This window comes from Canis lupus, chromosome 8 (genome assembly GCF_048164855.1).
Source record: "Canis lupus baileyi chromosome 8, mCanLup2.hap1, whole genome shotgun sequence".
NCBI lineage: Eukaryota > Metazoa > Chordata > Mammalia > Carnivora > Canidae > Canis > Canis lupus.
Genome location: NC_132845.1, coordinates 60,333,833 through 60,360,802, shown reverse-complemented (window position 1 = coordinate 60,360,802; position 26,970 = coordinate 60,333,833). Strand labels below are relative to the sequence as shown.

Genomic DNA, 26,970 nt, shown 5'->3' with positions numbered 1-26,970 from the left:
TCTTCCAGTTTTAAGATATTACTGACATATAACACTGTACAAATTTAAGGTGTATAGCACAATGACTTGACATCTATATATACATTTTAAAGATTTTATTTATTAGGATGCCTTGGTGGCTCAGCGGTTGAGCATTGGCCTTCAGCCCAGGGCATGATCCTGGAGTCCTGAGATCGAGTTCCACATTGGGCTCCCTGCATGGAGCCTGCTTCTCCCTCTGCCTGTGTCTCTGCCTCTCTCTGTGTGTCTCTCATGAATAAATAAATAAAATATTTAAAAAAAATAATAAAGATTTTATTTATTTATTTTAGAGAGAGAGCAAGCAGGGGGGAGGGCTGAGGGAGAGAGAGAATCTCAAGCAGATGTTGAGCTGATGTGGCTTGATCTCATGACCCTGAGATCGTGAACAGCTGAAACCACTTAACTGATGGCGCCACCCAGACGTCATATATATATGTAAATGATTACCACCATAAGTTTAATTAACATCCATCACCTCATGTAGTTACACAAAAATAATTTTACCTGTGATGAAAAATTTTAGAATTTACTCTCTCAGCAACTTTCTAATATATCACACAGCAGTGTTAACTATAGTCATCACGTTTTACATTATATCCTCACTATTTATTTATCTAAACCAAAGTTTAGACCTTTCGACCATCTTCACACAATTCCTCCACTCCCCGCCCCCCTCCCAAATCCTACCTCACAACACAAATCTGATCTCTTTTTCTTCTTTTTTAAAGATTTTTAATTTATTTATTCACGACAGACACAGAGAGAGAGAGACAGAGACACAGGCAGAGGGAGAAGCAGGTTCTATGCAGGGAGCCGGACGCAGGACTCGATCCCCGGTCTCCAGGATCACGCCCTGGGCTGAAGGTGGCGCTAAACCTCTGTACCACCGGGGCTGCCCTGATCTCTTTTTCTGAGTTCGGTTTTTTGAGATTTCACAAATAAATTAGATCATACAGTGTTTGTCTTTCTTGGTCTGACTTACCTCACTTAGGCCAATGCCCTTCAAGTCCATCCATGTTGTTGCAAATATCAGGATTCCCTCTCATTTATGGTTGAATAGTATTCCATTGTATGCCCATACCACATTTTCTTTATCCATTCATCCATATGGACATTTAGGTCATTGCCTTGTCTTAGCTATTGTAAATAATGCTCAAGCCCAAGCTTTTAAAATATTCTTCTATATTTTTGCTTAGTAATTTCAGAGATCTCTTTTACATGTAAATCTTTAATCACTTATTTATTAGCTTTGGTTTGATCCTGGAGAAAGCTCTGAAGCCCAAATTGTACTACCAGGTTAGTTCCACCTGGAGGTGAGGCCTTTCATACATCTGTGCCAGTCTGCCATTGACCAAGGTATGCCAGGAGGAGGAGGAGTGCTAGGCAGGTATCCAGAGATGGGAGCAGCTGGGCGATGGGTGTACTATTGTAAAGGGATCTGGCAGGGCACCCACAGCGTGCACTACAGTTCACTTTTGCACCGTTCACACCTACTTGCTTTCCCCGTAAAGTTCACTCCATGCAGGTACAATTTCTCCAGGATTCTGATTGGTCACAATTTCTTTTTTTTTTTTTTTAATATTCACATCCACACTCATTTTTTTTTTAAAGATTTTATTTATTTATTCATGATAGACACATAGAGAGAGGCAGAGACACAGACAGAGGGAGAAGCAGGCTCCCCGCAAGGAGCCAGATGTGGGACTCGATCCCGGATCCTAGGATCACACCCTGAGCCAAAGGCAGACGCTCAACCACTGAGCCACCCAGGCGTCCCTGATTGGTCACAATTTCTAGGTAAACTTAGAAGAGGAGAATTAGTTCTACAACCTCCCCTGATAGTCATCATCTCCTTCCTCTGACACTCACTCATTCTAGCCCTCCCTTCCCTTCTACTCCTGGCTTCAGCTAGTATTTCTGCTGGTCTCCATAGCCTACCTGGTGGGTTGATCCTGGCCCTCATCTGAAGGGTTGAGTCCCTAGTTACCATGCCCTATCAGGCCATGGCTTATAGTACTTGCCCATTTACAATTAAAACTCAGCATGGCTATCTGGAGATATCCCAGTGGATTACCTGAGCACTAAACATATTCTTGCTGACCGCACTGCATAGCAGCAGTCCTACCTCCTGGTGATGACTGAGATCTATTAACCCTGCCAGTACGGCAAGTCCTTTCTTTGTCTGCTGGTCTGTTGGCATAAGGAGACCAAACGGACCAGGTGGCAGATGTAGCTCAAAAGTAATAGGGACTCTTTCCATGGTCTGGCAGAAATGTCCTTTCCTACTCTGGGAATTGTGATCTCTAGACACAGGGCCTAAAGTTAGAGGGCTGGCAGTACAATTCTTTTAAGGAGGTTACTGGGAGTAATGGTAAACAGGGCCACTCCTGCTTCCAATCCTAGGTTTCCAGACTCATATACCTATGTTCTGGGGCACAGCACCATAAAGCAGCATTGCTTTAAGGTATATATTGCATACTAAAAGACATTGCAGTGTCCTCTTCATGCTGGCATCTCAGCTTCACCTTCCAGAGGTTGTTCCGTTATCCTAAGAGGCCAGCAGCTTCTTGATGGTACATCAAATGGCAGTGTGTCCACCACTGCATTTCCTTTACTGTAAATGTGTCCCTTGGTCAGACAGAGGAGGCAGCTATGAGTCCTTGGTTGCCTGCAGTCCTATCAGCCAGGAGATAGGTGCCCTGCTAGGAAAAGGGATCTGGGGCAGCCGGGTGGCTCAGCGGTTTAGCACCTTCTTCAGCCCAGGGCGTGATCCCGGGATCGAGTCCCACGTCAGGCTCCCTGCATGGAGCCTGCTTCTCCCTCTGCCTGTGTCTGTGCCTCTCTCTCTGTGTCTCTCATGAATAAATACATTTTAAAAATCTTAAAAAAAAAAAAAAGAAAGAAAAGGGATCTGAGTGGGACACCAGTTGCATGCATTACAGGATCTCATTCAAACTTTTCCCTATAACTTTCCAGCTGTCCTAATACCTTTTATTTTATTGTTTCATTTCATTTTTTTTTAATTTTTTATTTATTTATGATAGTCACAGAGAGAGAGAGGGGCAGAGACACAGGCAGAGGGAGAAGCAGGCTCCATGCACCGGGAGCCCGACGTGGGATTCGATCCCGGGTCTCCAGGATCGTGCCCTGGGCCAAAGGCAGGCGCTAAACCGCTGCGCCACCCAGGGATCCCCATTTCATTTCATTTTAAAGATTTACTTGTTTATTTGAGAGAGAGAGCATGAGCTGAAGGGGCAGAGGGGAAGAGAGAGAGAATCTCAAGCAGACTACTTGTTGATCTTGTTGCCCAACGTTGGGCTCAAACTCACACACTGTGATCAAGGACCTGAGCCGAAACCAAGAGTTGGACGCTCAAGGGACTATGCTATCCCAGCACCTTGCCTTTTATTTTAATGGTTTATCCTTATTCTCCCTTATTTTAAATGGCCCTTTTATCACATCCTAAATTGCAATGTATACATGGGTCTATTCCAGTTTCTTCTATTCTATTCTGTTCCATTAACCTACTTGTCCAGTTCCTTATCTCCATCACACAGTTTTAATATAGTAGAGTTTTGGGGTAGTTTTTCTTTTTTAAAAGATTTTATTTATTCATGAGAGACAGAGAGAGAGAGAGGCAGAGACATAGGCAGAGGGAGAGGCAGGGTCCCTGTGGGGGAGCCTGATGCAGGACTCCATCCCAGGACCCCAGGATCACAACCTGTGCCAAAGTCAGATGCTCAACCCCTGAGCCACCCAGGTGTCACTACCCTGGGTAAGTTTTCTTTTTGGCAGAGTCTGCTCATTTGATTAGACTCTGTTTATGTGTTATGTCTTTGGGAAGTTCAGGTCACAGAATGAGAATTCAGAGTGTAACCTCTGGATAAAGGACAGCCCTGCTGGCTCTAACTTCACTTTCTCCTGGTTTTTAATCCAACACCCTAACCTACCAGAAGCCTCTGCTCCTAAGACAGGGCTTGTTATACCTACTCCCCTGGCCTTCCTCCTCAGGCCTTGGGCTGCTCAGGAAGCAGAGGCCAAGTTTGGCTGGATTCCCAAGGTTGCAAAGGGCCGAGTTGGGACTGGATTAGGACATATGGGCAGATCACTGGTGGATCTGTGGGTCTTGCTTGGTCATTGTGGTGTCCAACCACCTTGGGGACAGACGGGGTGCAGATAATGGGAGAGCAAAGGAGCTTCATCTGGGGATGGCAACGAACAGCATCAGCTTCTGGTGATACTACAGAGATGGAGACAGATGGGCTGTGAGGTGGGGACAGTCAGGGTGGCAGAGCTGATGACCTTTACCAAGACAGATGTCTTGGGATAAATCAGGGCCTGGGTTGGGGGCCAATCCCTCCAGCTGTGAAGGGTACCTAGGGATCCAATGAGAGAGAAAGTGAAGCCCCCATGAGAGGTAGGAGGCAGTGGAGTTGGGTGAGGGTAAGCCTGCCCTCTGGGGTGAGGCCCAGCCCCACGTCCACCGTCTACCTGTGAATAGCACCAGATCGAGTATCTGCCTCCCTCCTGCCCTCCTCCCTTCCTGCCCTCCTCCTCCTCCACCACCTCCCCCTTCACCACCTAGCCTGGCCTACGCCTCAGTGCACCCACTCAAAGGGCCTAGTCTAATCCTCTGACATCACTGCTGCCCAGCACAGGCCCTTTCTAGCAGCCCTGGCAGCCCCCCCCCACCTCAGAGATCTCATTTAGGATCCCCTACCTACCCCAGAACCCATCTTTCCTTCAAACTCTTCCCTCCTTTAGCTCACAGTTCAGATCAGAGACACCCCAGATCTGGTCCCGAGCTGGGGGGCAGGAGTCTAGGATCAGTTCTGTCCTTGCTGTGTGACTCCAGGTAAGTAGCTATCCCTCTCTGGGCCTCAAGCTCCTTATTAAATCTCCTTGCTTCCCCAGTAAATCACAGCAACCTATGTTGGCTTCTTCTCAGCACTTTGTTGCTTCAGGACATTTTGTTTTTATCAGCTCACACCTTTGTTATTGCTCTCCCCCTCTGGACTGTGTACTCTTGTGAAGCAAGGACCCGGCCCATCTTACATCCACCCTGGTACCAGCACACAGAAGAGGTTCCGTTAGTATCTGCCCACTGAATGCATACATGGGTGAATGAATGAACAGATGTATCTCCTGCCTTTGCAGGAAGGGTGTGGGCCTTCTTTCTCCACACCAGGGAGGAAGGTAGAGCAGTAGTCCATCCATAGAAGTGGGGTGGGGGTCTGACTGAGCACTCTGACCCAGTGAGTGGGCAGGGACTGAGAACTGAACTGCCCCCTCATAGAGAGACTGGCAAAGTTTTGAAGAAGGATCAGAACCCAGCACCAATCTCCCCATCTCCTCCTCTGCCACAAGTCTTCCCCAGGTAGAAAGGGCCTTAGGTATGTGTCTGTGGTCTGTATGTGCTGTGTCTGGGCAGAGGGCAGCCACTGGCCCAAGATCTTCCAGGATAGCAGGGACTAAGACATGGCAAGATCTCAGGATTCCTGACCTCCAGCCACAGGTGTGTCTGTGTGTGCATGTGACCATGATGTGTGCACACCCCACGTATGTATGTGTCTGCTTCACGCATGTACTTCTGGTGGGGCCTCTGGGTGTGGCTATGTGTTTGCATGTCTGCATGTGTCAGTGGGGACACGTGTGCACTGTGCCTCTGTAACACGTGCAGGCCTGGCAGGGCGTGTGTGATTCCGCACACGTGCAGGCTGAGTCCCCGAGGGTGTCAGGTCCACGAGGGCAGGGCTTTTTGTCTAGCTTGTTCTTGGTTCTACCCCAGCACCTGGAACAGGGCCCAGCACATAGTAGGCACCAGTACTGCTTAAATGAATTAAGGTAGGGAAGTGCTCACGTCTGGTGTGTGCCCGTGTGCCAATGTATGTGTCTATGCCTCTGTGTGTGTGTGTTGTGTGTGTGTGTAGACGTGTGCATGCTGCTGTGTCTAAGGGCGTACCTTGGTTGTGGGTGATGTTGCTCACATGCCACCACTCCCATTCCTTTTCCAAACTCCTAGGGAAGCCAGGGCCCAATGCCTGGGTCCCAGTGGGGCGGAGCAGGAGGCCGCCTCCTCACAAGAAACTGGATCCCAGGACGTGCGGAGCAGCAGGGAGCAGGGCGGCCCCTTTGTCCCCCGATAATCCCCTCCCAGCCTTGACCCCTCCCTCCTAGCAACCAGGGTTTAAGGTCGACTTTGGGGACTGTTGGGGACTAGGGTGTCACCTCAGTGTCCCCTTCCTTGCCTGTCCCTTGTTTCTGGAACTTCTGCACCTGTGCCCCCCCCCCTCACACACACACACACACACACACACACACACCCTAGGGTGTGACTCCTTCCCTCCTTGGGCGGCCTCAGCACTCAGCTCAGGTATAAAGCCACCTGAGGGGTGGGAGGAGAGGTGCCCCAGAAGGATCCTGAGCCTGGAGAGAAGAAGGAGCCAAGGAGAGAGCATGAGCTATCAGCTAGGTGAGTGCGGGGGATGGAGTGCCAGAGCCTAGAGACCAGGAGGGGGGCTACTCACTAGGTTCTCTGGTCCTTCGAAATCCTGTGCCTGGCCATCTTTGAATGCTAGGAACCTCCAAATCCTTACACACAGAAGGCTTCATTCCTCACTCATTCATTCATTCATTCAAGAAGAATTACTGACCACCTATTATGCACATTTGATACAGCAGTGAACAAACAGACAAAAATCTACGGCCTCATGGGGATTTCATTCTGCAGACAGACAATACACATCATCGTCATAAGTAAGCAAATTACAGGGCACCTGGGCAACTCAGTCGGTTAAGCGTCTGCCTTCAGCTCAGGTCATGATCCCAGGGTCCTTGGATCAAGTCCCCCGTCGGGGCTCAGTGGGGAGTCTGCTTCTCCCTGTCCCTCTGCCCCTCCCCACGGCTTGTGTCCTTTCTCTTTCTCTCCCCTGCCAAATAAATAAAATCTTTTTTAAAAGTAAGTGAATTATAGTGTCAGTGTGATAGAAGGTGAGTGGACCGAGCCAATTTTTGGAATGAATGAATGGGCCTTCACTGTCAGCCTTCTCTTAAGTTCTGAACTTAGGGAACTCAGAAACGTAGAAAGGGGAACAATGGAGGCCATCAGATTTGCCTCTCATCTCCATTGCTTCCTGCTGGTGACCTTAGGTAACCATCCCCCAGCCTTATGCTGGGAATATAATTGGCCCTGACCTGTAAGGGGACAATTCGCAGCCTTTACTCAAATTTAAAATGGGCATATCCCCACTTTCAAAAGTGCCCAAAGAATCTGTGATATGGCTGTTTACGGCAGCACTCAGTCATGCAACAAATATTTATTAAGTTCTGTGCTAGGTGCTGGGGAACCAGCAACAAATGAATCAGGGGAGGTCTCCTCTTTCCTGGAGCCAACATTCTAGGGGGAGAGACAGTAACAAACAAGCAGACAAATAAATAAATAAACAAAATAGCAAAAGTCTCTGAAGACTATAAATCAGGGAGGGGGAAGGGGTTTTTGATATATGGTCAGGACAGCTTATCTGAGTGGAGGCCTGAAGTACAAGAAGGGGCCAGCCTTGGGAAGGTCTGGGGTTGGTCCTGGCAGGGCCTGAGGCGGAATGGGATGGGAGGCCAGTCCAGTGGGGCCAGGCCTTTGTAGGCCACCAGAGGGCTTTGGCTTCCACACTTCCTCTGTGTGAGGTGGGAGCAGAGGGAGTGTTAGGGCACAGGAGGAATCTAATTGTTGTGGGCTGGGCCGCAAAGGTGGAAGCAGAGACGGGGTGCAGGGAGGCTACTGCCTGTAACAGTCCAGGTGAGAGGGCTGGTGGCTGGGACTCAGGTGATGGCAATGGAAGGAGGGGGGAAGTGGGTAGATTCTGGATACAGCTTTTCAACTTTTACAACTTTTTATTAAAAAGAACAAACAGAAAAGGACACAACTTATAAAGTGTACAGTTCCATGAATTTTCACAAAGTGATCGTATCCGTGTCATGAGCACTCAGATCAAGAAACACAGAGCTGTGCTGACTACCTTTTAAGGACAGAGCCGATGGGATTTACTGTGGGGGTGAATGTGGAGAGCAAGAGAGAATGAGGCACCAAAGAGGACCCCAGGTTTTGAGCAACTGGAAGAATGGAAGCACCCTTGTGTGAGATGGGGATGACTGTGGGAGGAGTGTGGAAGGGGAATCCAGAGTTGAGTATTGGATATTTTGAGTTGAGATGCTTATTAATATCCAATAATGTCAAGCAGGAAGCTGAACAGATCGGGTCTGGAGTTCAGGGGAATGTCTGGGCTGGAAATAATCTACTTACAGGGTGATGCTGCCCCGACTTGGATACACCAAATCATTACAGGCCACAAGGACTGTGCCCATTTGAGGAGTTGTGACAAAGAATCAATGAATCAGCAGGCAGGCTCGGGGATTTGATATGACCTTTGATTCCCTCTGCCAGCCCCGCTCTGCCTGCTGACCCTGCTGCTGCCACCTCCCAGGCCGGGGGCCCCCGTCTCCCCAGCAGAGCCCATCAGTCAAGCCTACAGCCTGGCCCTCTACATGCAGAAGAATACATCAACACTGCTGCAGACTTACGTGAGTGACACGGCGCCAGCAGCGGTTGAGGGGAGAGGGACACTGCCCTCCTGGCCCAGCCCCGGGTAGGGGAAGCAGAGCAAAGCCAGGAGAAAGCTCTTCTCTGAGTTTGAGAGTACAGGAGCTCTGTCAACTAGAGACTCACTCAAACACTTTCACTGATGGCTGGTGACCTTTAGCTAGTCATTCCTTCTCTCTCTCCGTCTCAGCTTCCTCATCTGCAAAATGGAATTGTGATCCTGCGTTTGCTCATCTTTCAGGACTGTTACAAGATTCAAAGACAGCCCATGCAGAGAAAGACTTTACAGGGTTATGATGACTTCTCCAACCACCTTGTGCCGGGTGCTTACTGGAGCCACATGCTGGCACTAGGCACTCATCCCCGTTATATTGCTGACTCTTCAAACAGTTCTGAGAGATGGAATTAGAATCCAGTTGAGCAAACTGAGTCTTAGAGAGGGTGAATAATTTGCTCAAGGTCACACAGCTCATCACTGGCAGTGCCAGGATTTTAAACCAGGTCTGTGGCATTAGATGCCAATCCTCTCCCACCCCCCACACTGTCCAGAAGTTCAAACTAGCAGCCCAGGCTGAATCTGACCCACAGATGTTTTCTGTTTGGGCCATGAAATACTTGTTCAAATTATGAACATGACGGCCTGTCTACAACAGGCCCAGGGACCCTCCTGGCCCCCCTCCTCATCCCATCTTAGTTCTGCTTTCTTCCCCAAGTTACACAATCTGCTTGGCCCCTAGAAGCCCTGGGGTTTGTGATTCCTCTGCTGTACTATATTCCAGGACCATGTGAAGTTACTAAATCTAGTTTCTAGTCCCATAGATGCCACCATTCCTTGGGTAGCTTTGGGCACCCTTTTGGGCACACCTGTGAAATAGGGACATGGGACCAGGTGGTCTATTCATTTGGGGATTTATCAGGATGCACCAAGATTCCATGGGTTTAGGTTTGTGGAAGCAAGAAGTTTAATGGAGAAGGCACTCAACTAAATTTAATAATATTAAGAATTATTTATTAAAGATTATAATAAAATTAATAAACATAAATGACTAAATGCTATAAATAGAAAGGAACCATATAGACTATAACCACATTGTCAATTATCTAGAGTGAAAATAGTATATAATAAATAATATAATCATAGCATCATGATATTAATATATTATAAACAGTGGCTTATCATGCCCTATTGTATGCCAGGTGCTGTGCTAAGTGCCTTATATATATGACTTCTTATCACTGGCACAATAATGCTGATGCATGGGAATTATGGAAGCTGTGATTCAAAGTTGTACAACTTGTACAGGAACCTGGAACCTAACAGAGGCCGGGCTCTGTGCTAGGAGATGGCCACCAACACCCCCTGGGAAGATGCCAGTCTTATAGAAGACAGATGTGAAGTCAGGGGGAGCCCCAGGAATTAGTCTGCATTCCTGTCTGTCTCTCTCATACAGCTCCAGTACCAGGGCAGCCCCTTCAGCGACCCTGGCTTCTCAGCACCTGAGCTTCAGCTCAGCAGCCTGCCTCCTGCCGCTGTCTCTTTCAAGATCTGGCATGCCCTGGATGACAAGGAGCGGCTGGGCCATGCCCAGGGGGCCTTCCTGGCCTTGACCCAGCACCTCCAGCTCGTGGGGGATGACCAGAGAGACCTGAACCCTGGCAGTCCTATCCTGCTGGCTCAGCTTGGGGCAGCAAGACTCAGGGCCCAAGGCCTGCTGGGCAACATGGCTGCCATCATGACTGCCCTGGGCCTGCCCATCCCCCCAGAAGAGGACACTCTTGGGGTTGTCCCCTTTGGGGCCTCAGCCTTTGAGAGGAAATGTCGAGGCTATGTAGTGACCCGGGAATACGGCCAGTGGACGGACAGAGCTGTGAGGGACTTGGCTCTGCTCAAAGCCAAATACCCTGGATAGAGGAGGCAGGACTTCCTGTCAGAGGCTGTAATACTTCTTTCCCAATTACTCTTTTTCTGGCTTGCTTCTTGGCTAGAAAGGAGACACGTCTTGTCTAGCAGACAGGGCATGTATATTTGGGAGCATTTCCTAGGAACCAGGCCTCATGTCTCTATTGCCCCGGCCTTTCCTGCCTAGGTCCTATGGCCTCCCATCCAGATCTGGGTGGGACTCTACAGACACCATTTTGTGGATTCTCAATCCAGTGGTCCTGGTTCTCCACATCTTGGGTGGAAAAAAAGTGCCTTTTTGAAGAGGCTTCACTTCCCACTCCACAGGGAGAGGACAGTTGGTCTTCTTCCTCTTCCTGTAAGTTTTTGGGAGGTCCAAGGGCTGCCTTCTTGTCTCTACCTCACTTCCTGTATGAAGCTATGGGCTTTCCAAGCAGAGAGGCCTCCCTTCTTGCTGGAGTTCATTGCCTCCCCTAGTCTACCTCCCTGACTACCGCCACTGTTCCAATTTTCATCTTGAGGGACTTCACTTCCTGATCAATGGAAGTCCAGTTGAAAAAACAAGGACTGGTGTAGATGTTTCCTGCTCAGGACACATCTACTTCCTGTTCTAGAGTGACTGATATCCTTGTCCTGGGGGCATTTGTGAATCTCCTATTTATACTGTGGCTTTCGGGTATAGCGGGGGCATCAGCTGTGCCCCAAGGATCCTATTCTCCTCAAATGTCTCCCCATTATCAACAACTATATATACTGGTAACTTTAGTGTTCTTTTTATTTTTAAACATTTTATTTACAAAAAATTAATTTATTCTCAGAAATAAAACTCTTTTAAGGTGTTGGTTTTCCTCTCCATAGACCTGGCTTGGGTGGGGAGGCAGGGGAGGGGTAGGGATGGGGCAGAGGAGGGGAAGGGCATCCAAGGGGGAAGCAAGCAGGGCCCACCCAAGGGGCCCGGATGGATCGGGGAGCCAGGGTGCAACAGGCGGAGTGACGCTGCGGGCAAGTGGCTGAAATTTGTCTGGAGTAGCCCTCCAACCAGGGCTGGCAGGCAAGTCCCCTGCCAGCCTGCAAAGGCCAGAGCGAGGCACTGAGGGAAACAAAGCTGATGAGAGGTTCCCTCCTGGAGATGAGGCTGAGAGGTACGCCTGCTCACGTGGGGCCCGGGGAAGCCGAAGGATGGATAAAAGGGGAGACAAAGAGGCCCCCCCAGAGACGGGTAAAGGGGGAGTCAAAGAGAGGGGGAGGCAGGCCCAAGCGACGGGGAAGAGGAGGGGGAAAGCAAGAAAGCAAGGGACTTAGAAGTCACAAACGCAAGTTGGTCCGATGGAGGAGACACGGAGCGCTTACAAAGCGAAGGGAGACGACAGAGACAGACAGAGACAGACAGAGACAGACAGAGACAGAGAGACGGAGACGGCCGCCGAGCGGACAGCGAGCTCAGCCCCGCGCCCCGCGCTCAGGCCGGGCCCCCGGGCACCAGCTGGCCCAGGTCGCCCTCGGTTCGGCTCACCCACTCGCGGTAGAGGCCGCACACGCGGAGCCCCAGCACCTTGGCAGGGAAGACACCCGCGTCGGTGGCGGCGGCGGCGGCGGCGACGGCGGGCTCGGGCCGGGGCCCCCGGGTCTCGGCGCCCAGCGCGGCCAGCACGGCCTCCACCGCGGCGCCCAGAGCCCGGGCCTGGCGCGCCGCGTCCTCCAGGCGCCGCAGCAGGCGCAGCGCGCGCGGATTCAGCTCAGCCTGGTGGCGCCGCACCACGTCGAGCAGCGGCGGCAGCGCGCTCAGCGCCCCCGCGTCCAGCTGCAGCCGCTCGGCCGCGGGCAGGCCCGCGTGGCCCGGAGCCGGGGCGCTGAGGCCGGCCACCGGCAGCCGCGGGGGCGAGAAGCCGGGCAGCCCGAAGGGGTCTCCCTGGTGCTGCACCTGCGGAGACACAGGCAGTCAGGGGGGAGCCCCCGCGAGGAGCGACGGAACCCCTGCGCTCTCCGCTCCTCTATCTCTCTGGAGCCTCAGTTTCCCCGCTTTCAAATGACGCCTTCCTCCCAACACAGCTGTTGTGTTTGAGGTACTACAAAACAACCACAAAATAAGTGGGCTTTACACCCATCTCTAAAATGGAGGTAACAGTCTGAACTTCATTAGGATAGTTAGGAGCACGTTGAAATGGTTCAGGCAAATCCTGGCCCACCGGAAGGGCGCAACAAACGTTAGCGATTTTATTAATGCTATCTTACAGATCAGGGTGAAAATCCGGTCTCCCCCATTTGCTAGCTGTGCAGTTTCATACAAAACCATTTCCCTTCTCTGAGTCTCAGTCTTGTCATCTGTAAAATGGGGGATCAGATCCCCAGCCAGTCTTTCTATCAGGGATCTCCTGAGAATCACACAGATACTGCAGAAACTCGACCTGTTTCGCTCTCTCCTCCCATCCGCTACCACCTCTGCACCTGCCTGGCACACAGTAGGGGCTCAATGAATAACTGATATATGAATGAACAAATTAAAGATGAAGGAGATTGGTAATTTGTAAAAATCTACAACAATACCATTTATTCTTTGCTAACATCTTGTCTCTGGTTCAGGCATGCTTGCTGCTTTAAACACATTATTCTTAATCTTTCCAATAATGGGTATGGTGATTATGATGCCGCTGATTTTATAAATGAGGATACTGAAGCTGAGAGGTAAATTGACTTGCCCTAGGTCATCCATCTAGGAAAGGACAGTGCTGGATTCTGAACCAAAGTTCATAGAACTATAAAGCTAGTTCTATTATCCCACTTTCATGATTGTTACATCATCATTTTTTCATTTTATCATTAGTACCCAACATCACAGCAAGTTAGCAGGTCTACAAGTCTATTTGACTCAAAACCACACCCTTCTTCCATTACGCCAGAGTAACTGATGGAAATACTCTCCTTTCTTGGGCAGGGCCCTATGCCCGACCAAAGCTATTGACGACAGATCCTCCTCCTCTGTAAAAGTCCCCTCTTGGCCTGGAACTTTTGCTCCAGATTGAAACTCCTTCTTGGTCTCTCTGCATAGCATAGGTAGAAGAGTTCACAACTCATCTTGTTAAACTGTCTCCTTTTATAGTTGGGGAGACCAAGGCCCATGGAGGGGAGGTGACAAGATCATAGAGAGCCTGGAACCTAGGTTTCCTGACTCCCAGACCAGAATTCTCTTCACTCTCTCAGCTTCTGCCTTAAGGCACTGTGGGGGGAACCTCCAAGCTGAGACAGAGAGAGGGGCATTTGGAGCACAGAGAGGGTCCTCCAGTTTGCTGTATGGCCAGGAGCCCCAATTTCTGCATCTGGGAAATGAGGTTGGAGAAATGGGTGGTCAGGAACCTCTGTGATCTGTACTTCCCCATTCCTCAGGCCCCTGGCACCCTCGTTCCCATTCCCACTCACATATTCCTGGAGCAGCTGCTCAGCATATTTGGTGAGGAGGCGGGCGAGGCTGTGTGTCTGATGGATCTTGGCCTCCAAGTGGGGAAGGGGTGAGATGGAAGAGTCAGCCTGTGGATCTTCTGGTGGTGAAAAGGGGGATGAATGAGGGCAGCCCAAACCCCTGCTCCTTGACTATTTCTTCCAGGCTAGCTCTTCCTTCCTGAATCCAGAAGTTCTGCTTTGAATTCTCCAACTTTTAAGCCAGGCAGCCTCTGTCCCATTTCAAGTGATGGTAAATGAGGCCAACATTTACCAAACCGGACATTTGCCAAACAGTTGTCCTGCCTGATATGTATACTCCAAATCACTGTTGAAATCCTATTAAAGCCAAATTCAAATATTGCCTTCTCAGTGTGGCCTCCAGATTCACCCCTCCCCTAAATTAACTTTTTCCTTTTACTTAAGGCCATTTGTTCACACTCCCAAGGTAGTTTTTTTTTTTATTGCTCTTTTATCTGGGTGCATCTGCTTCAGCCTGGGAGCCCTTTGAGGTAAGGTTTCACATATCTCCATACCTCACTGATTGTTGGTGAAATTTACCATCACTGAAGCACAGAACTTCAAATCAGAATGCTCCTTTAAGCCCATCCTACAGATTGGGAGACTGAAGTCCCATTTTCTCCCGGATGGACCGTCTCTGCAAGACGCTGGGCTGGGCACCTGCAGCATCAATGACTAGCCTTTCTTAGTGCAAACTAGGGGGTGGAGCCCCGGAAGGATGACTACATTTTCCGAGATGCCCAGCGCGTGTGCCCAAGGCATACTGGGGACTGTAGTCCCGGCCCAGCAACTCCCGCCCCGCCCCCGTCCTTCCCCCCCGTCCCCCGCCCCCCGCCCCCGCGCCTGAGTTTCCCACCGCTTGCTCTATTCTTAACAGCCTCGACTTTCGTCTCCTGTTGTCACTCATTAGCTCCTGTGGCCCAAAGACTTCCTTCCCTAACTCTATCCTTCCTCTGGTCCCCAGTTGGATTCTTTCTCAATACTCAGGATTCAGGCGTCCAGCCCCAGCTGCGACCCCAGTCCTCTCTCTCAGGGTGTACTCGAACCTGTGATCTAAACCCTGAGCCCAAGTCCCTGAAGTCACAGCCCAGGCCTCTGCTAAACTCTGGCGCTTGTCCTGTCCCATAGCTCACCGGCTCGTTACCTGACACCAGGGCCCTGCTCTCCCCAGCTCGGGCCGCTCCCTTCCCGGACCCGGGGTGGCGGGGACCCAGACCCCAAGCTTCCAGCCCTTCTGACCCCTGCTCCCCTCGGGCACTCGGCATCTCGCCCTTAAGCCCCTTACCCAGACTTCCCTCCCTCCGGCTCATGCTGGCCCCAGGCTGCTCCCGGTTGCCTCCACGCCCCCCTTCCGAAGGGGGAGATGGGGAAAGGGGTAGGGGCGTGGCCCGGGCGCAGCCAATCAGGGCTCAGACCCCAAACAATCCCCCCCCCCCCCCACCGCCCGCCCCAGGCAGGATTCCTTGGCTCTGAGCTCAGCTCCTTCCGTGCGCTGCCCAGTCAGGAAAGGGGCCGGCGGGGGGTTGGCAGGTTGTCTGCGTAGTGGGCTCAAAACCTTGAGGTTGCGTGTGCTGGGGCCTGGGAGGCAGCCCTGTACCGGCGAGAGGAGGAGGCTCAGGCTCTGACCTGAGGCAAGGCTTAGTGACCGAGCTTCTTTTTGGAGAAAGCAGGCAGGGGGTGGGGGTAGGGGTGGGGGTGGGAGGAGAGGGCTTGATAAGAGAGGGTGGAGCTGGCAAGACCGGAATGTGCTGGTCGTCCCTCCTGTCTAGGGGGAAGGGGGAAGCTGGGTGCGAGAGAGGCTAGGTCGCGGAGGGCCGTCAGGCTTGGGCCACACCTGCCCAGACAAATACCTCCTGGCCTATCTTAGATACTTTCTGCTCGCCCTCTCTTGTCACACTTAAAAGGGAAAGAGATACATCAGCTCACTTCACTTTACCAGGCGCAGTAAGAGAACCCTCTGACATAGCCACATCTACTGCATATAGACCTTCATTCTCACCCAGGAACAAACTTCAGAGACAGGTACAGGGGGTCACACTGACATGTCAACCCCTGTCCTGGTGCAGATAAATGATGAAAGGTCTGTGCACACTTAAACGCATAAATGGCTCCCAAGCACCTACTTGTCCTGGGCTCTGGGACCCAGAGATGATCCATACGTTGTCTCTGGCCCCCTTAGGGGCCCACAGTCTTATGGAGGCAACCATAAACAACAGCAGGTAATGGGGTTTATGAGTGAAGGGACTGGGAAGGAGGCCTGTGACCATGAGCAGACAATTGCCAGAATAAAAGAAGATATTAACTAGAGGAAGTGGGTGCAACTGAAGCCAGACTGTTGGTAGAGGCCACAATCACACAGTCATTAACAGTGAATATTTATTGGGCATTTACTATGTGCGTGGCATGGCTCCAGGAATTGCATTAGATATTAACTTACTCTCATGTTACAGTTGAGGGAATAAAGATAAATGAGTTGTCCAAGGTCACTGGACATGAAGAGCTGGGATTTTCCCAGGAGCAGTTAGGCTCTAGAAATTTGGTCATAATCACCCTCCTATACCTTAATCCCTCTGGACATAATCACACCAAAACACACAGAGACAAGAGCCACACACCCTTGAAACACACACATAGAGCAACACACACTGGCAAACAGATTCAAATAAAATCAACCAAAACACACGCATTTTAAGTAAACTTTTAATTGAAGCATATAATATACATAGGGAAAAGTGTACAGTTCGGTGAATATTCAGAGTAAATGTACTGGTGGTGGTGGGGGGATCAGCACCAGATTACCAGATTAAGAAACTGAATGTGACCAGTCCAAGAGCTCCCTTTTGGCCTCTCCCAAGAGTGACCACTATCCTGAGTTCTCACACCACAAATTAGTTTTGTTTTGAATTTCATATAAAAGGAATCATATAATGCGTACTGTTGTATCTGATTTCTTTCATGAGACTTGTCCCTGTTGTCTGTGTAGCAGGATATCACTCTCTGCTGTGTCCACTGTGTGAACAGGCTACAATTCATTTTCCACTCTACTCCTGATGGGCTTTTTCCAATTTGAGGCCGTGCTCTACGGTGCTATGAAGATTCCAGTACACATCACTTGGTGCTCACACCTACGCATTTCTCTCAGCTTCTCTAGAAAACTGCCAGTTTGGGTGGCCCCGGTGGTGCAGCTGTTTAGCGCCGCCTGCAGTCTAGGGCGTGATCCTGAAGACCCTAGATCGAGTCCCACGTCAGGCTCTCTGCATGGTGCCTGCTTGTCTCTCTGCCCCTCTCTCTTTCTCTCTGTGTCTCTGTGAATGAATAAATAAATAATTTAAAAAAAAAACCTGCCCGTTTTCCAAAGCATCTCTATCCATTTTCACTACCCCAGGAACATGAGAGGTCTGGTTGCTCTACTCCTTTGTCTACACTTGATATGGTCTGTCGTTCTCATTTTAGCCATTCTGGTGGGTGGAGACCTACTCATATTTGCAGCATCGGGCCAGAAATGGGCACTCTGAATAGACTGCTGAATGAATGGCTGAGGAAGAGCTGGACAGGGCGGGAGCGACAGCCAGGGGAGGCTGGACACACGCTCTGCACGCAGCACGAGGGCCACCCCCGCGCCACAGACGCTCGCCGTGAGAGTGACCCTCTCGCGCCCCCTCCTCCTCCCCGCGCCCACGTGGTCTGAACGCACCTCCCCGGCCCGGCGGCGCGCGCCCTGGCGCCAAGCTGTCCCCAACCCTCCCTCTTGGCGGCGGGTAGGGGGCGCTGCGCGTCGGGGCGCCCCGAGGGGGCGGGCCCGGTCGGGGCGGGGCCGGCCGGCTTCCAGGCCTGGGCTTTGGCCGCCCGCACCGCCGGGCCGCTCCGGGGACGGGCCGGGGCGGGGCGCGGCAGCAGGAAACGGGGCGGGGACTCGCGGAGGCGTTGGGGAGCGAGGGAGGGCGCGGCCAACTCCCGGAGGGACGGCAGGCCGAGAGAGCGGCGCCCGGGTCTGGCCCGAGCCTGAGCCCGCCGGACGGGAGGCGGCCCAGCCGCGGGCTCGGCCTCGGCCCCAGTCCCGCCAGCATGGCCGGCCGGACCGTGCGGGCCGAGACCCGGAGCCGGGCCAAAGATGACATCAAGAAGGTGATGGCGACCATCGAGAAGGTCCGGAGATGGTGAGCGCTGCCCGGGGGCCAGGGATGGGACCCGGCGGGACCACTCCTCCCCCAAATGCGTCTAACCTCCCCTTCGCCGGCCGTGGCCGCAGGGTGTTAGGTGTGCCCCCCGGAGCTACAGGGCTCTGTCCCCCTTCTGGCTACACCCTAGGGTCTACAAAGCGTGTTCCCAAGCCGTACCCTCATTTATGCCCCGCCCCCTTAAGCTTTGACACTCCTCCCTCAAGTATGTCCAGGATCTTCATTGCTATGGTCCCCAGCCAGGCCCTCAGCCTTGCTCCCTTGTATACCCCAGGGGTCTGCAGAGCCATGGCCCCAAACCGTGCTCTCTCCTTAGAGGCACCCCTGTTTATGGCCTGGGGTCTGCAGGACTCTCTTTCTCCTTCTAACCATATGCCCCATTAGCGAAACCGCAGCACCCCCAAGTCTACAGGTCTCCCCAGATGTGTTCAGCTCCTGGGGGGGGCTCTCTCCTCAGAATTCTGACCCAGTCCCCCCCTCCCACAGGGAGAAGCGCTGGGTGACTGTGGGCGACACTTCCCTTCGTATCTTCAAGTGGGTGCCAGTGGTGGACCCCCAGGAGGAGGTGAGCAAACTCCCCCACTGTGCACCCTCAGGCAAGCCCCTTCCAATCCCAGCTTCCACCTCCAGTCCTGCTCTGAGACCTCAAATGCAGCAGCCAAGACAGATGTTAACAATTATTAGCAACTCCACCCCCTTCTCCCTTTTTCCTGCTTCAGACCCCTGAGTTCAAGCCCTAATCCACTGTGCCAGCCTCCTGTAGGGCCTTTTGCTGCTCTGTGCCTCAGTCTCCTTATTTGGACAGTGGGGGCTTTGCAAGCACTAACTGGAAAGCCGGAGCTGACCCTTATCCCTCTAACCCCCAGGAACGACGGAGGGCAGGTGGCGGGACAGAGAGATCCCGAGGCCGGGAGCGGCGGGGCAGGGGCACCAGTCCCCGAGGGGGTGGTCCCCTCATCCTGCTGGATCTCAATGGTATGTAGGGATCCTGGGATTTGGGGGGGTGTTGTGGGATGGGGAATTGAGGGAGCAGATTGGGGCTCTCAGGCCCAATGCTCTCGGCTTTTGCTCCCACAGATGAAAACAGTAACCAGAGTTTCCATTCGGAAGGCTCCCTGCAAAAGGGCACCGAGCCCAGCCCTGGGGGTACCCCCCAGCCCAGCCGCCCTGTGTCACCTGCTGGACCACCAGAAGGGGTCCCAGAGGATGCTCAGCCCCCACGGCTGGGCCAAGAGAGAGGTAGGACCAGGTGCCTCCCTGCAGCCCTCTCTTCTGAGTTGGCTGGTGGCTGAGTTGGAGCCATCAGCTTACCCCTACCTACACCTGCTCCCCTCCTTGTTATCCCCTTCCAGAGGCCTTCCCTGACTCCTGCAGAAAGTCACCATCCTACCTCCAGTAGCTAACTGTCTCATTCATCCGGCTTCTTTGGGTCTTTTTTTTTTTTCCCTTTGGGTCTTTATGTAATTAATCACTGTCTGAGATTTTCATGTAAATTTTATTTTTTACTACTCAAATTTCTTCCCCCACTCCCACCTCATGTTGGCTTCCTGAACTTTGGGCCCATGTTGCTCCTGTCCATTACTAGATCCTCAGAACAATGTGGGACACATAGAATGTACTCAATAAATATTTGTTAAGGAATGAATAATAGTGATATTCCTGAGGGTGATTAATAAGTGATAATGATAGCTAAGACTTATTGAGCTCTGTGTGCCAGATACCATTCTAAGCACTGAACATGTTTGATTTCATTTAATCCTCACTATAACCCTATGAAAGTTATAATCCCCACATGTGGATGAGAAGCTGAAACCCAGAGAAGTCTCCTAAGCTCACATGGCCAATGAGCCAGCATCTTGGGCATAATTTTGCCTTAGCTCCTCTTTCTTCCATATAGTCAATCCCCTGTCTGGTCGGAACCACCTTGCAAATGTGTCTCCCTTCCTATAAGAGCCATCTCTTACCTGTGCCTGGCTCCAGCCTCCTTGTGGGTCTCCTCTTCCCTAGTCACCTCTACACAGCTGCCAGAGCAACTTTTTCTAAAGCATAGATATGGCAGGCTCATTTTCCTGCTTCAAAGCCTTCAATGGCTCCTATGGCCTTTGACTCCTCCACTTGGCACTCACGGCCCTTCGTGAACTATCCCTGTTGGTCTCATTGTTCCTTTCCAGGAATACCATGACTTGGGCCTATGGGCCTATGGGCTGTGTCTAGATTGTACCGTGCACTTGGGTACCTTTACTAATACAAAAACAACAGGCATTTATTGAGCGCTTTCTATGTGCTAGACACTGTACTGAGGGCTTTACCTGTATTATCTCATTGCATCCTCACAACAGTCTCATGTGGTAATTACTATCATTATCCCCACTTTGCAGGTGGGGAAACTAAGTCCAGAGGAATTAAGTCACTTGCCCAAGGTCAGGATTTGAACCGGAGGAATCCAACCTCAGAATCTGTCCTCACAAACATATAGTCTGTCTGCCTAAAATGTGCTCCATCTCCACATTTGTCTACCCGATCAGATCCTACTCACCCATCAAGATCCCACTTAAATGTCCTTGCTGTGTCTTCCTCTGGCCAATAGCAAGGTTCCCAGCTCACTCCTTGGTGTCCCCAACCAGGGTCTGTGTTGTGGCACGGAGGAGCCACTCAGGGAATTCTGTTAACTTGATGTTCCAGATCCTGGGGGCATCACTGCAGGCAGCACGGATGAACCCCCAATGCTGACCAAGGAGGAGCCTGTTCCAGAATTGCTGGAGGCTGAGGTGAGAGAGGCCAGATGGCTGGGCCCCCTGGGTCTCAGAGGCAGTGGGGGGTTCTGGGGCAGCTGAAGGCTTGGGGGCTGCACTCCTGAGGTCCAGGCAGGAAATATAGACCTCAGACACAGCTCAAAGTCTCAGAGGCTGGGTTCTTGGGTCTGAAAAGGAAAGGGTGTTTTAAGACAAAGTCCTGTGGGCTGGATCGGGGCTGATTTAAGACCATTAAAAGCCTGAAAAGATTGTGGTGCTCCTCCAAGTATTTTATTTTTATTTTATTTATTTTAGTCCTAAACTATAAAATTAGCTTAAGAGAGACCCCCACAAACTTCTGACTTTTCCTCCAAGGACTCCCTTGAGGCATTTTCCAGAAATATCAAGTATCAGTCTCTTTCCCCAAAACAGTGTTGTTATTTCCAGTGCCCTATTCATCTGCTTCCTGGGTCCCTAGCCCTGGGCTAGACTCCTAGGTGCAGAAGGGAAGTGGAGTGGAGGCTTGGAGAAGGCAGAGGCTAGGAGGCTGCACTCCTGGGTTTGGGTGGAGCTCACGCCTGTCCGCCCTTCCTCTCCAGGCCCCCGAAGCTTACCCCGTCTTTGAGCCAGTGCCACCTGTCCCCGAGGCAGCCCAGGGTGACACAGAGGACTCGGAGGGCGCCCCCCCACTCAAGCGCATCTGCCCAAATGCCCCCGACCCCTGAGAAGCCGGCCTGCCTGTCCTGTTGCCCCAAGGGCCCCTTTGGCTTTTTACAAATAAAGACCCTTTTGTAATTTTGTGTCATGTCATTTCCCCTTCAGGGCTGGGGAGGGTCTTTGGAGACAGTTTTGTCTCATGCTCCATTTCTCAGATGGAGTCACTGAGGCTCTAAGGGGACTTTTCTGTAATCATACCATGAGTCAGACATAGAATGGGAGCTTGAGCCCAGGACCTGCCTCTCCAGAACTCCCTCCACCCTGCCCTGTCCCCTTACCTTTGACCCTTCCTGACCTTCAGCCCTCCTCCTCTAGGAAACCCAGGACCGGTCTTCTTCCTGTTCAGCCCTCCCCTGGGCTCAGCAATTACCAAAGCTCTGGGAAGCTGGCCCATGATTCCTGTTCATACACAGGAACACAGAGGCCCAGAGGGACTTTGGGGTCTCAGATGACCCAACCCGTTCCATGTCCTCAAGAAGCCACAACATTGTACCCCTGCCCCCACCTCCGTTTACCCATTACTCCACTGGAACCCCTCCTCACACTTACTTGTCCTCACCTCAATCACCACCTCCTCCAGGAAGTCTTGGCCAGGGCCAGACTGACCCCTAGCTCAATCAGTTTCCTTTCTTTTGGGCTTCCATCACCTGCTGTGCCTCCTCCCCCTTTGTCTTGGCATTTATCAGGCTGTTTGGGATGGCTGGTTTGTGTGTCTGTCTTGTCCACTAGGTTTTGGGCTCCTGACAGCTGAACTTGGTCTCCAGCCTTATCTAGCAACCACACTGGGCATAGAGCAATCATAGCAACTGTTTGGTGAATGAATGAGTAAATGAATGTGCTGAGGCTATCCAGGAAGGCTTCCCTGAGGAGGTGGAATGTGAGATATGAACCTCAGTGTGGTAGATATGAAGTCAGAAGTTCTGGCTCAAATCCTGGCTCTGTTTACTCACTAGGCGTATGGCCCTATGCGTGCCTTTCCCCCTCTCTGAGCCTTAGTTTGTTCATCTGAGCAATGGGGACAATAATTAGGCCTCATCCGCCCTAGTGGTTTGTGGAAACCTTCAAATAATAGAAGGTACGTTCACTCTGTGCCTGGCAAAGAGTCTTAGGTGTATTAGCCCTATTTTTATTTCTAACAAAGAAAGAGACTGAGGTTCAGAGGGACCAAACTGGAACTTTAAAGAACTATATTAAAATGTAGGGCTGTTTACTGATAGCGGCTGAAGTTGTAATAGTTGAACCAGGGCTAGCCAGAGGAGCCAGATGTAGGGTGACATGGTATATTCATTGCTCCTGCAACAGATTACCATAAATGTATTTAGTCACTTAAAGAAACACAAATTTATTATCTTACCCTTCTGGAGGCCAGAGGTCCAAAATTAGTCTCAGTGGGCTAAAGTCAAGGTATCAGCAGGGCTGGTTCCTCCAAAAGGCTGTAGGGGAGTATCTGTTTCCCAGCCCTTTCCAGCTTCTACACACCACCTACGTTCCTTGACTTGGGCTCCTTCCACAGGTTCTGAGGATTAGGTCGGGGGCATCTTCTGAGGGCCATTATTCAGCCTACTACATATGGTAATCTCAGCATTTTCGAGGTGTGGAGGTCATTATTGCCTTCAACCACCACAGTAGGTGATGGGAGTCCTTTGTAAACTGTAAGTGCCTTGTATGGGTTAGCAGTACAGTGTTAAAGCCCAGACAACAGGCTCTGGGTTTGAATATCAGCATCTCCATTTGTTCGCTTATAACCTTGAGCCAAGGGACTTAACCTCTCCGGGCTTCAGTTTTCTCATCTGTAAACTGGGGATAATATTAACAGCCTGGTGAGCGTGTTGTAAGGATTATGTGAGGAAGTATGTGGAGAGTGTCCTTGGCTTGACACACAGTGAGTATTCAATAAATGACAGCTGTTTTCCTATTACTCCATTTTACAGGTGAGGATACTAGGGTGTAGGGATAGAGGCCAGAGACTTGCCTGTCACTGAGACTGGGGAAGAAGAGTCCTTTTCTGAGCACACTTGAAGGGCTAAAGTTTGAGTCACCCCCATTGATTCCTGTCCCTCTGTTGGCCCCAGACCCCAGGCATCTGTCCCTATTCCCAGGCCTCTCCCCTCCAGCTCTGTGATCCACTCTGTAACTTGGTTTAAAATCCACCTCTTCTGGGGCCCCTGGATGGCTCAGTCAGTTAAGTGGCTCTCTGCCTTTGGCTTAGGTCACGATCCCAGGGTCCTGGGTTGGAGGCCCGCATCAGGATCCTTGCTCAGTGGGAAGCCTCCTTTTCCTGATTGCTGCTCCCCCTGCTTCTGTGTGCACGCTCTTTCTGTGTGTCAAATAAATAACAACTTAGAAAATAAAGTAAAATAAAATCCACCTCTTCCATAGCCACACCCCTAGTCATCACCTTCCCTCTCCCTCCCTGCCTCCCCTCTTCCCATTCCTTCCCAATGTTCATACTCTCTTTTGGGAAATTCTTCCACTCCTGGCTCTCAGACTCTGGCCTCTAGTGCTCCCCCCTTCTCTTCTGCTCTGTCACTCTCGCCTCCTCCTGAGCCCTTAAATATCTCTTGTCCTGGCCTAGCTCTTCTCTTCATGAATACTCCCTGCCAAGTCCGCCTACTCTTTGAATTAATGGCTCCCAAGTCTCAGCATCCAAGCGCTGCACCCCACCTCTAGACTCAGAGACCCCTGGGATGTCCAGACCCTCAGCCTCCTCCTTCTCCCAATCTGTCCCTACCATCGCCTATACTCAGAAATGGCCTGTTAATCCCAGGAGTTGGCCCAGATTGGAGCCCCCAGAAGTCAGAGTCCTGTGAGTGACCATGTTTCATTAGGTCTCTTCCCTGAGTATGTCTCCCATCTGCCCCTATCTCTAGGGTGCTCTCGATTGCTAGATGCCTCCTGGTGGGTTTTCTGCTTCACTCTTGCCCACCTCCAGTCCATTCTCCCCCCAGCAGCTGGGCAGTCTCAGAAACCTACATGTGCCTGCCCTGGGTGAAAACCCCATAGCTGTCCTCCTTCCCTGCAGGATGGAGCTGTCCCTGCCACTTCCACCCCATACCACCCTGCTTCCCCAGAACTGTTTGTAATCCACTCTGCTGTGCTCACCTCTAGATTTTTGCTAATGCTGTTTGCTCTGCCAGGAGTGCCCCTCTCTTCACCTGGAGATGCATTCTTTTTTTTTTTTTTTTTGTTTCCTAACCTTGGTTTCCTGGTGATTTCCTTTGTCACACCCCTGCCTCCTCCTCTGCCTCCACCTCTGCCTTTTCCTGGAACATCAGATATTCCCTTGTGATGGTCCAAGTTGGCTTCGATCTTTGGTGCCAGATAACCTGCTCAACAAAGGCAGGAGAATTCATTTATTCATAGGGATATATATTTATTGTGCGCTGTTTACTGGGGACTCTTCTAGACCCTGGGAACAAAGTATTAACAAAATGGAAAAAAAAATCTTTGCCTTCACGGAGTTTAACTTCAATAAATTATATCACCTTAGGAAGTACTTTTTACTTTGTAAAAAAAAAAAAAAATCAAGTCAGGGAGATGGAAAAAAATAGGGAGATCAGATGCCCTACTGAGGAAACATCTGAAGAAAAGCTTGAAGGAGTGAGGAAGAGAGCCATACAGATATCTTGGGGAAGAGTATTCCAGGCTGAGGGAATAGCAAGTGCAATAGTCCTGAGGTGGAGTGTGCCTGGAAATGAGATAAGTGTGGCTGAGGCACAGGGAAGAAGGGAGAGAGCAGTGGGAAGTGAGGTCAGGTCATGTAGGACCTCATAGGCAGAGCAGGTACATAACATGTCTATCAAACTTCAAGAATAAAAGAGGATATATTAATAATTATGCCCGATAATAGCTAATACCTGTGATAACCAGAATGTATGGCTATCCTGTTTGGAGGCCATTGTCAAGACTTTGGCTTTTATTCTGGGCAAGATGAAGAGCTATTGAAGAGGTCTGCGAAGAGGGGTGACATGATCAGATTTAGATGCCCCCCTCCAATATTTTATAAAAGTTTCAAGAATGCAGCAAAGTTGGAAGAATTATAAAGGTGACACTCATATACCCACCACATAGATTCTATAACATCTTACTGTATCTGTTTATCATATCTCCTAATCCATCCATCCATCTAGTGTATTTTCTTGATACATTTCAAAGTAAGTTGCAGACAGTGGTGTGCTTCCCTCTAAGTACTTCAGTATGCCAGTCATTAACTTATAGGTTTGTCTTTCTTTGCCCTTGAAACAAAATATCCACATAGCAAAATGCATACTTATTAACTGTATGATTCAGTGAGTTTCAACAAATGCACACATCTGCATAATGCAAGCTCTTATCAAATACATCATTATCCCTCCTGGAAAGTTTCCTGTTGCCCCTCATCCTACTCCCAACTCCCCAGAGGCAATTACTGTTCTGGTTTTGTTTTGATTAGGTTAACCTGTTCTAGAACTTCATATGCATGGAATTATACAGTATGTACTTCTTAGCATCTGCTTTCTTTCAGCATAATGTTTTTGAGAGTCATCTGTACCATTGCTTAGATCAATAGCATGCTCTTTTCTATTGCTAGGTTATAGTCCATAGGCTTTGCTTTGACTAGGAATGCTCTGCTGGATGGAGAACAGATAGGTCCAAGTCCTCTCCCTGTTTCTAGCTCCCTGCACAAGCCTGTCAAGCCTAGGGATCAGAGCACTGGATGACTATATCCTAGGAAGACAGATAGCTTGTTCCCCACGACCTTTCCAGAATGTAGTTTATGACCGCAGTCCCCCAGAAATCTGGAGAGACAGAACTATTTCAGGAGCAGGATGTAGGGTGACCGAGCATCCTGGTTTGCCCAGGACTTTCCGAGTTTTAGCATTTCAAGTCCTGTTCCTGGGAATCCCTGGGAAAACTGCAATGGGTGGTTGTCCTGGCAGGATCCCACCACTGTCCCTAGGGCCTCAGGCCTTTTCTCACCCCGGACTATACTTTGTTCCTCCTAAGTTTTGATTGTCTTTAAATTCTAAACTGATCTGCTTCTTCCCTGCTCTAAAACCTCCCATGGCTCTTCATGGCTTTGCCTGGCAACCCAAAAGATATACTGAACCTATGGCAGTGGCTCTCGAACTTTGCTGCACAATGGAACCACCTGGGGAATTCTGATGCCTGGCTTCTACTCCAGACATTTTAATTGGTATAGGATGTGACTTGGGCATTAGGAGTTTCAAAAACAAAACAAAGTTTCAAGAGCTCCATGGGTGATGCTTATATGCCACAGTTTGGGAACCACCTGCCTATAGATATGATTTGCTTGCTTATGTTGTCAACATTTAAAATCAAAAGATTCCATAGAAAAATCTAGACTCCTAGCTACATTTTTAAAAAAGATATATG

At 50.6% G+C, this 26,970-nt stretch overlaps 3 protein-coding genes and 1 long non-coding RNA gene across 12 annotated transcripts in view; 2 read left to right on the top strand and 2 right to left on the bottom strand.

Moving 5' to 3' along the window:
- The first annotated feature begins 6,477 nt into the window (after positions 1 to 6,477).
- LOC140639194 (cardiotrophin-2-like) lies at positions 6,478 to 10,524 on the top strand. The gene is made up of 3 exons (XM_072837689.1): positions 6,478 to 6,493; positions 8,459 to 8,595; positions 10,066 to 10,524. The coding sequence occupies exons 1-3, from the start codon at positions 6,478 to 6,480 to the stop codon at positions 10,522 to 10,524; spliced, it is 612 nt and encodes a 203-aa protein (XP_072693790.1).
- Positions 9,598 to 15,353, bottom strand: CTF1 (cardiotrophin 1). The gene is made up of 3 exons (XM_072836566.1): positions 15,253 to 15,353; positions 13,929 to 14,047; positions 9,598 to 12,435 (listed from the first exon to the last, which is right to left on the bottom strand). The coding sequence occupies exons 1-3, from the start codon at positions 15,275 to 15,277 to the stop codon at positions 11,974 to 11,976; spliced, it is 606 nt and encodes a 201-aa protein (XP_072692667.1). The 5' UTR covers positions 15,278 to 15,353; the 3' UTR covers positions 9,598 to 11,973.
- Positions 15,354 to 16,653: 1,300 nt separating this feature from the next.
- Positions 16,654 to 26,970, bottom strand: part of LOC140638727 (uncharacterized) — a 28,498-nt gene continuing 18,181 nt past the window's right edge. For 2 of the 6 annotated variants that reach the window (XR_012035710.1, XR_012035714.1), the window contains exons 2-4: positions 24,791 to 24,920; positions 20,682 to 23,911; positions 16,654 to 17,272 (exon numbers count right to left, since the gene is read on the bottom strand). This is a non-coding gene — a long non-coding RNA (uncharacterized lncRNA). Of the gene's footprint in view, positions 17,273 to 20,681; positions 23,912 to 24,696; positions 24,921 to 26,970 lie in introns of all 6 variants that reach the window. The other 4 variants (XR_012035713.1, XR_012035711.1, XR_012035715.1 and 1 more) reach the window with 4 other exon arrangements.
- The window catches only part of BCL7C (BAF chromatin remodeling complex subunit BCL7C), a 48,512-nt gene continuing 39,426 nt past the window's right edge, over positions 17,885 to 26,970 (top strand). For 2 of the 4 annotated variants that reach the window (XM_072836537.1, XM_072836538.1), the window contains exons 1-5: positions 17,885 to 18,124; positions 18,632 to 18,710; positions 19,012 to 19,120; positions 19,223 to 19,384; positions 20,828 to 20,913. In XM_072836537.1, coding sequence (XP_072692638.1) covers positions 18,033 to 18,124; positions 18,632 to 18,710; positions 19,012 to 19,120; positions 19,223 to 19,384; positions 20,828 to 20,913 — 528 coding nt within the window. In that variant the 5' untranslated portion in view covers positions 17,885 to 18,032. Of the gene's footprint in view, positions 18,125 to 18,631; positions 18,711 to 19,011; positions 19,121 to 19,222; positions 19,385 to 20,827; positions 20,914 to 21,476; positions 21,673 to 26,970 lie in introns of those variants that run through there. The other 2 variants (XM_072836541.1, XM_072836539.1) reach the window with 2 other exon arrangements.

Excerpts from the sequence above, each read along its gene's own strand:
- LOC140639194 (XM_072837689.1), top strand. Across the intron at positions 8,596-10,065 it reads CAACACTGCTGCAGACTTAC|CTCCAGTACCAGGGCAGCCC; the intron begins GTGAGTGACACG and ends TCTCTCATACAG.
- CTF1 (XM_072836566.1), bottom strand. The coding sequence starts at position 15,277 with ATGAGCCGGAGGGAGGGAAGTCTGG. Across the intron at positions 14,048-15,252 it reads CCGGAGGGAGGGAAGTCTGG|AAGATCCACAGGCTGACTCT; the intron begins GTAAGGGGCTTA and ends TTTCACCACCAG. Across the intron at positions 12,436-13,928 it reads AGCAGCTGCTCCAGGAATAT|GTGCAGCACCAGGGAGACCC; the intron begins GTGAGTGGGAAT and ends GTGTCTCCGCAG.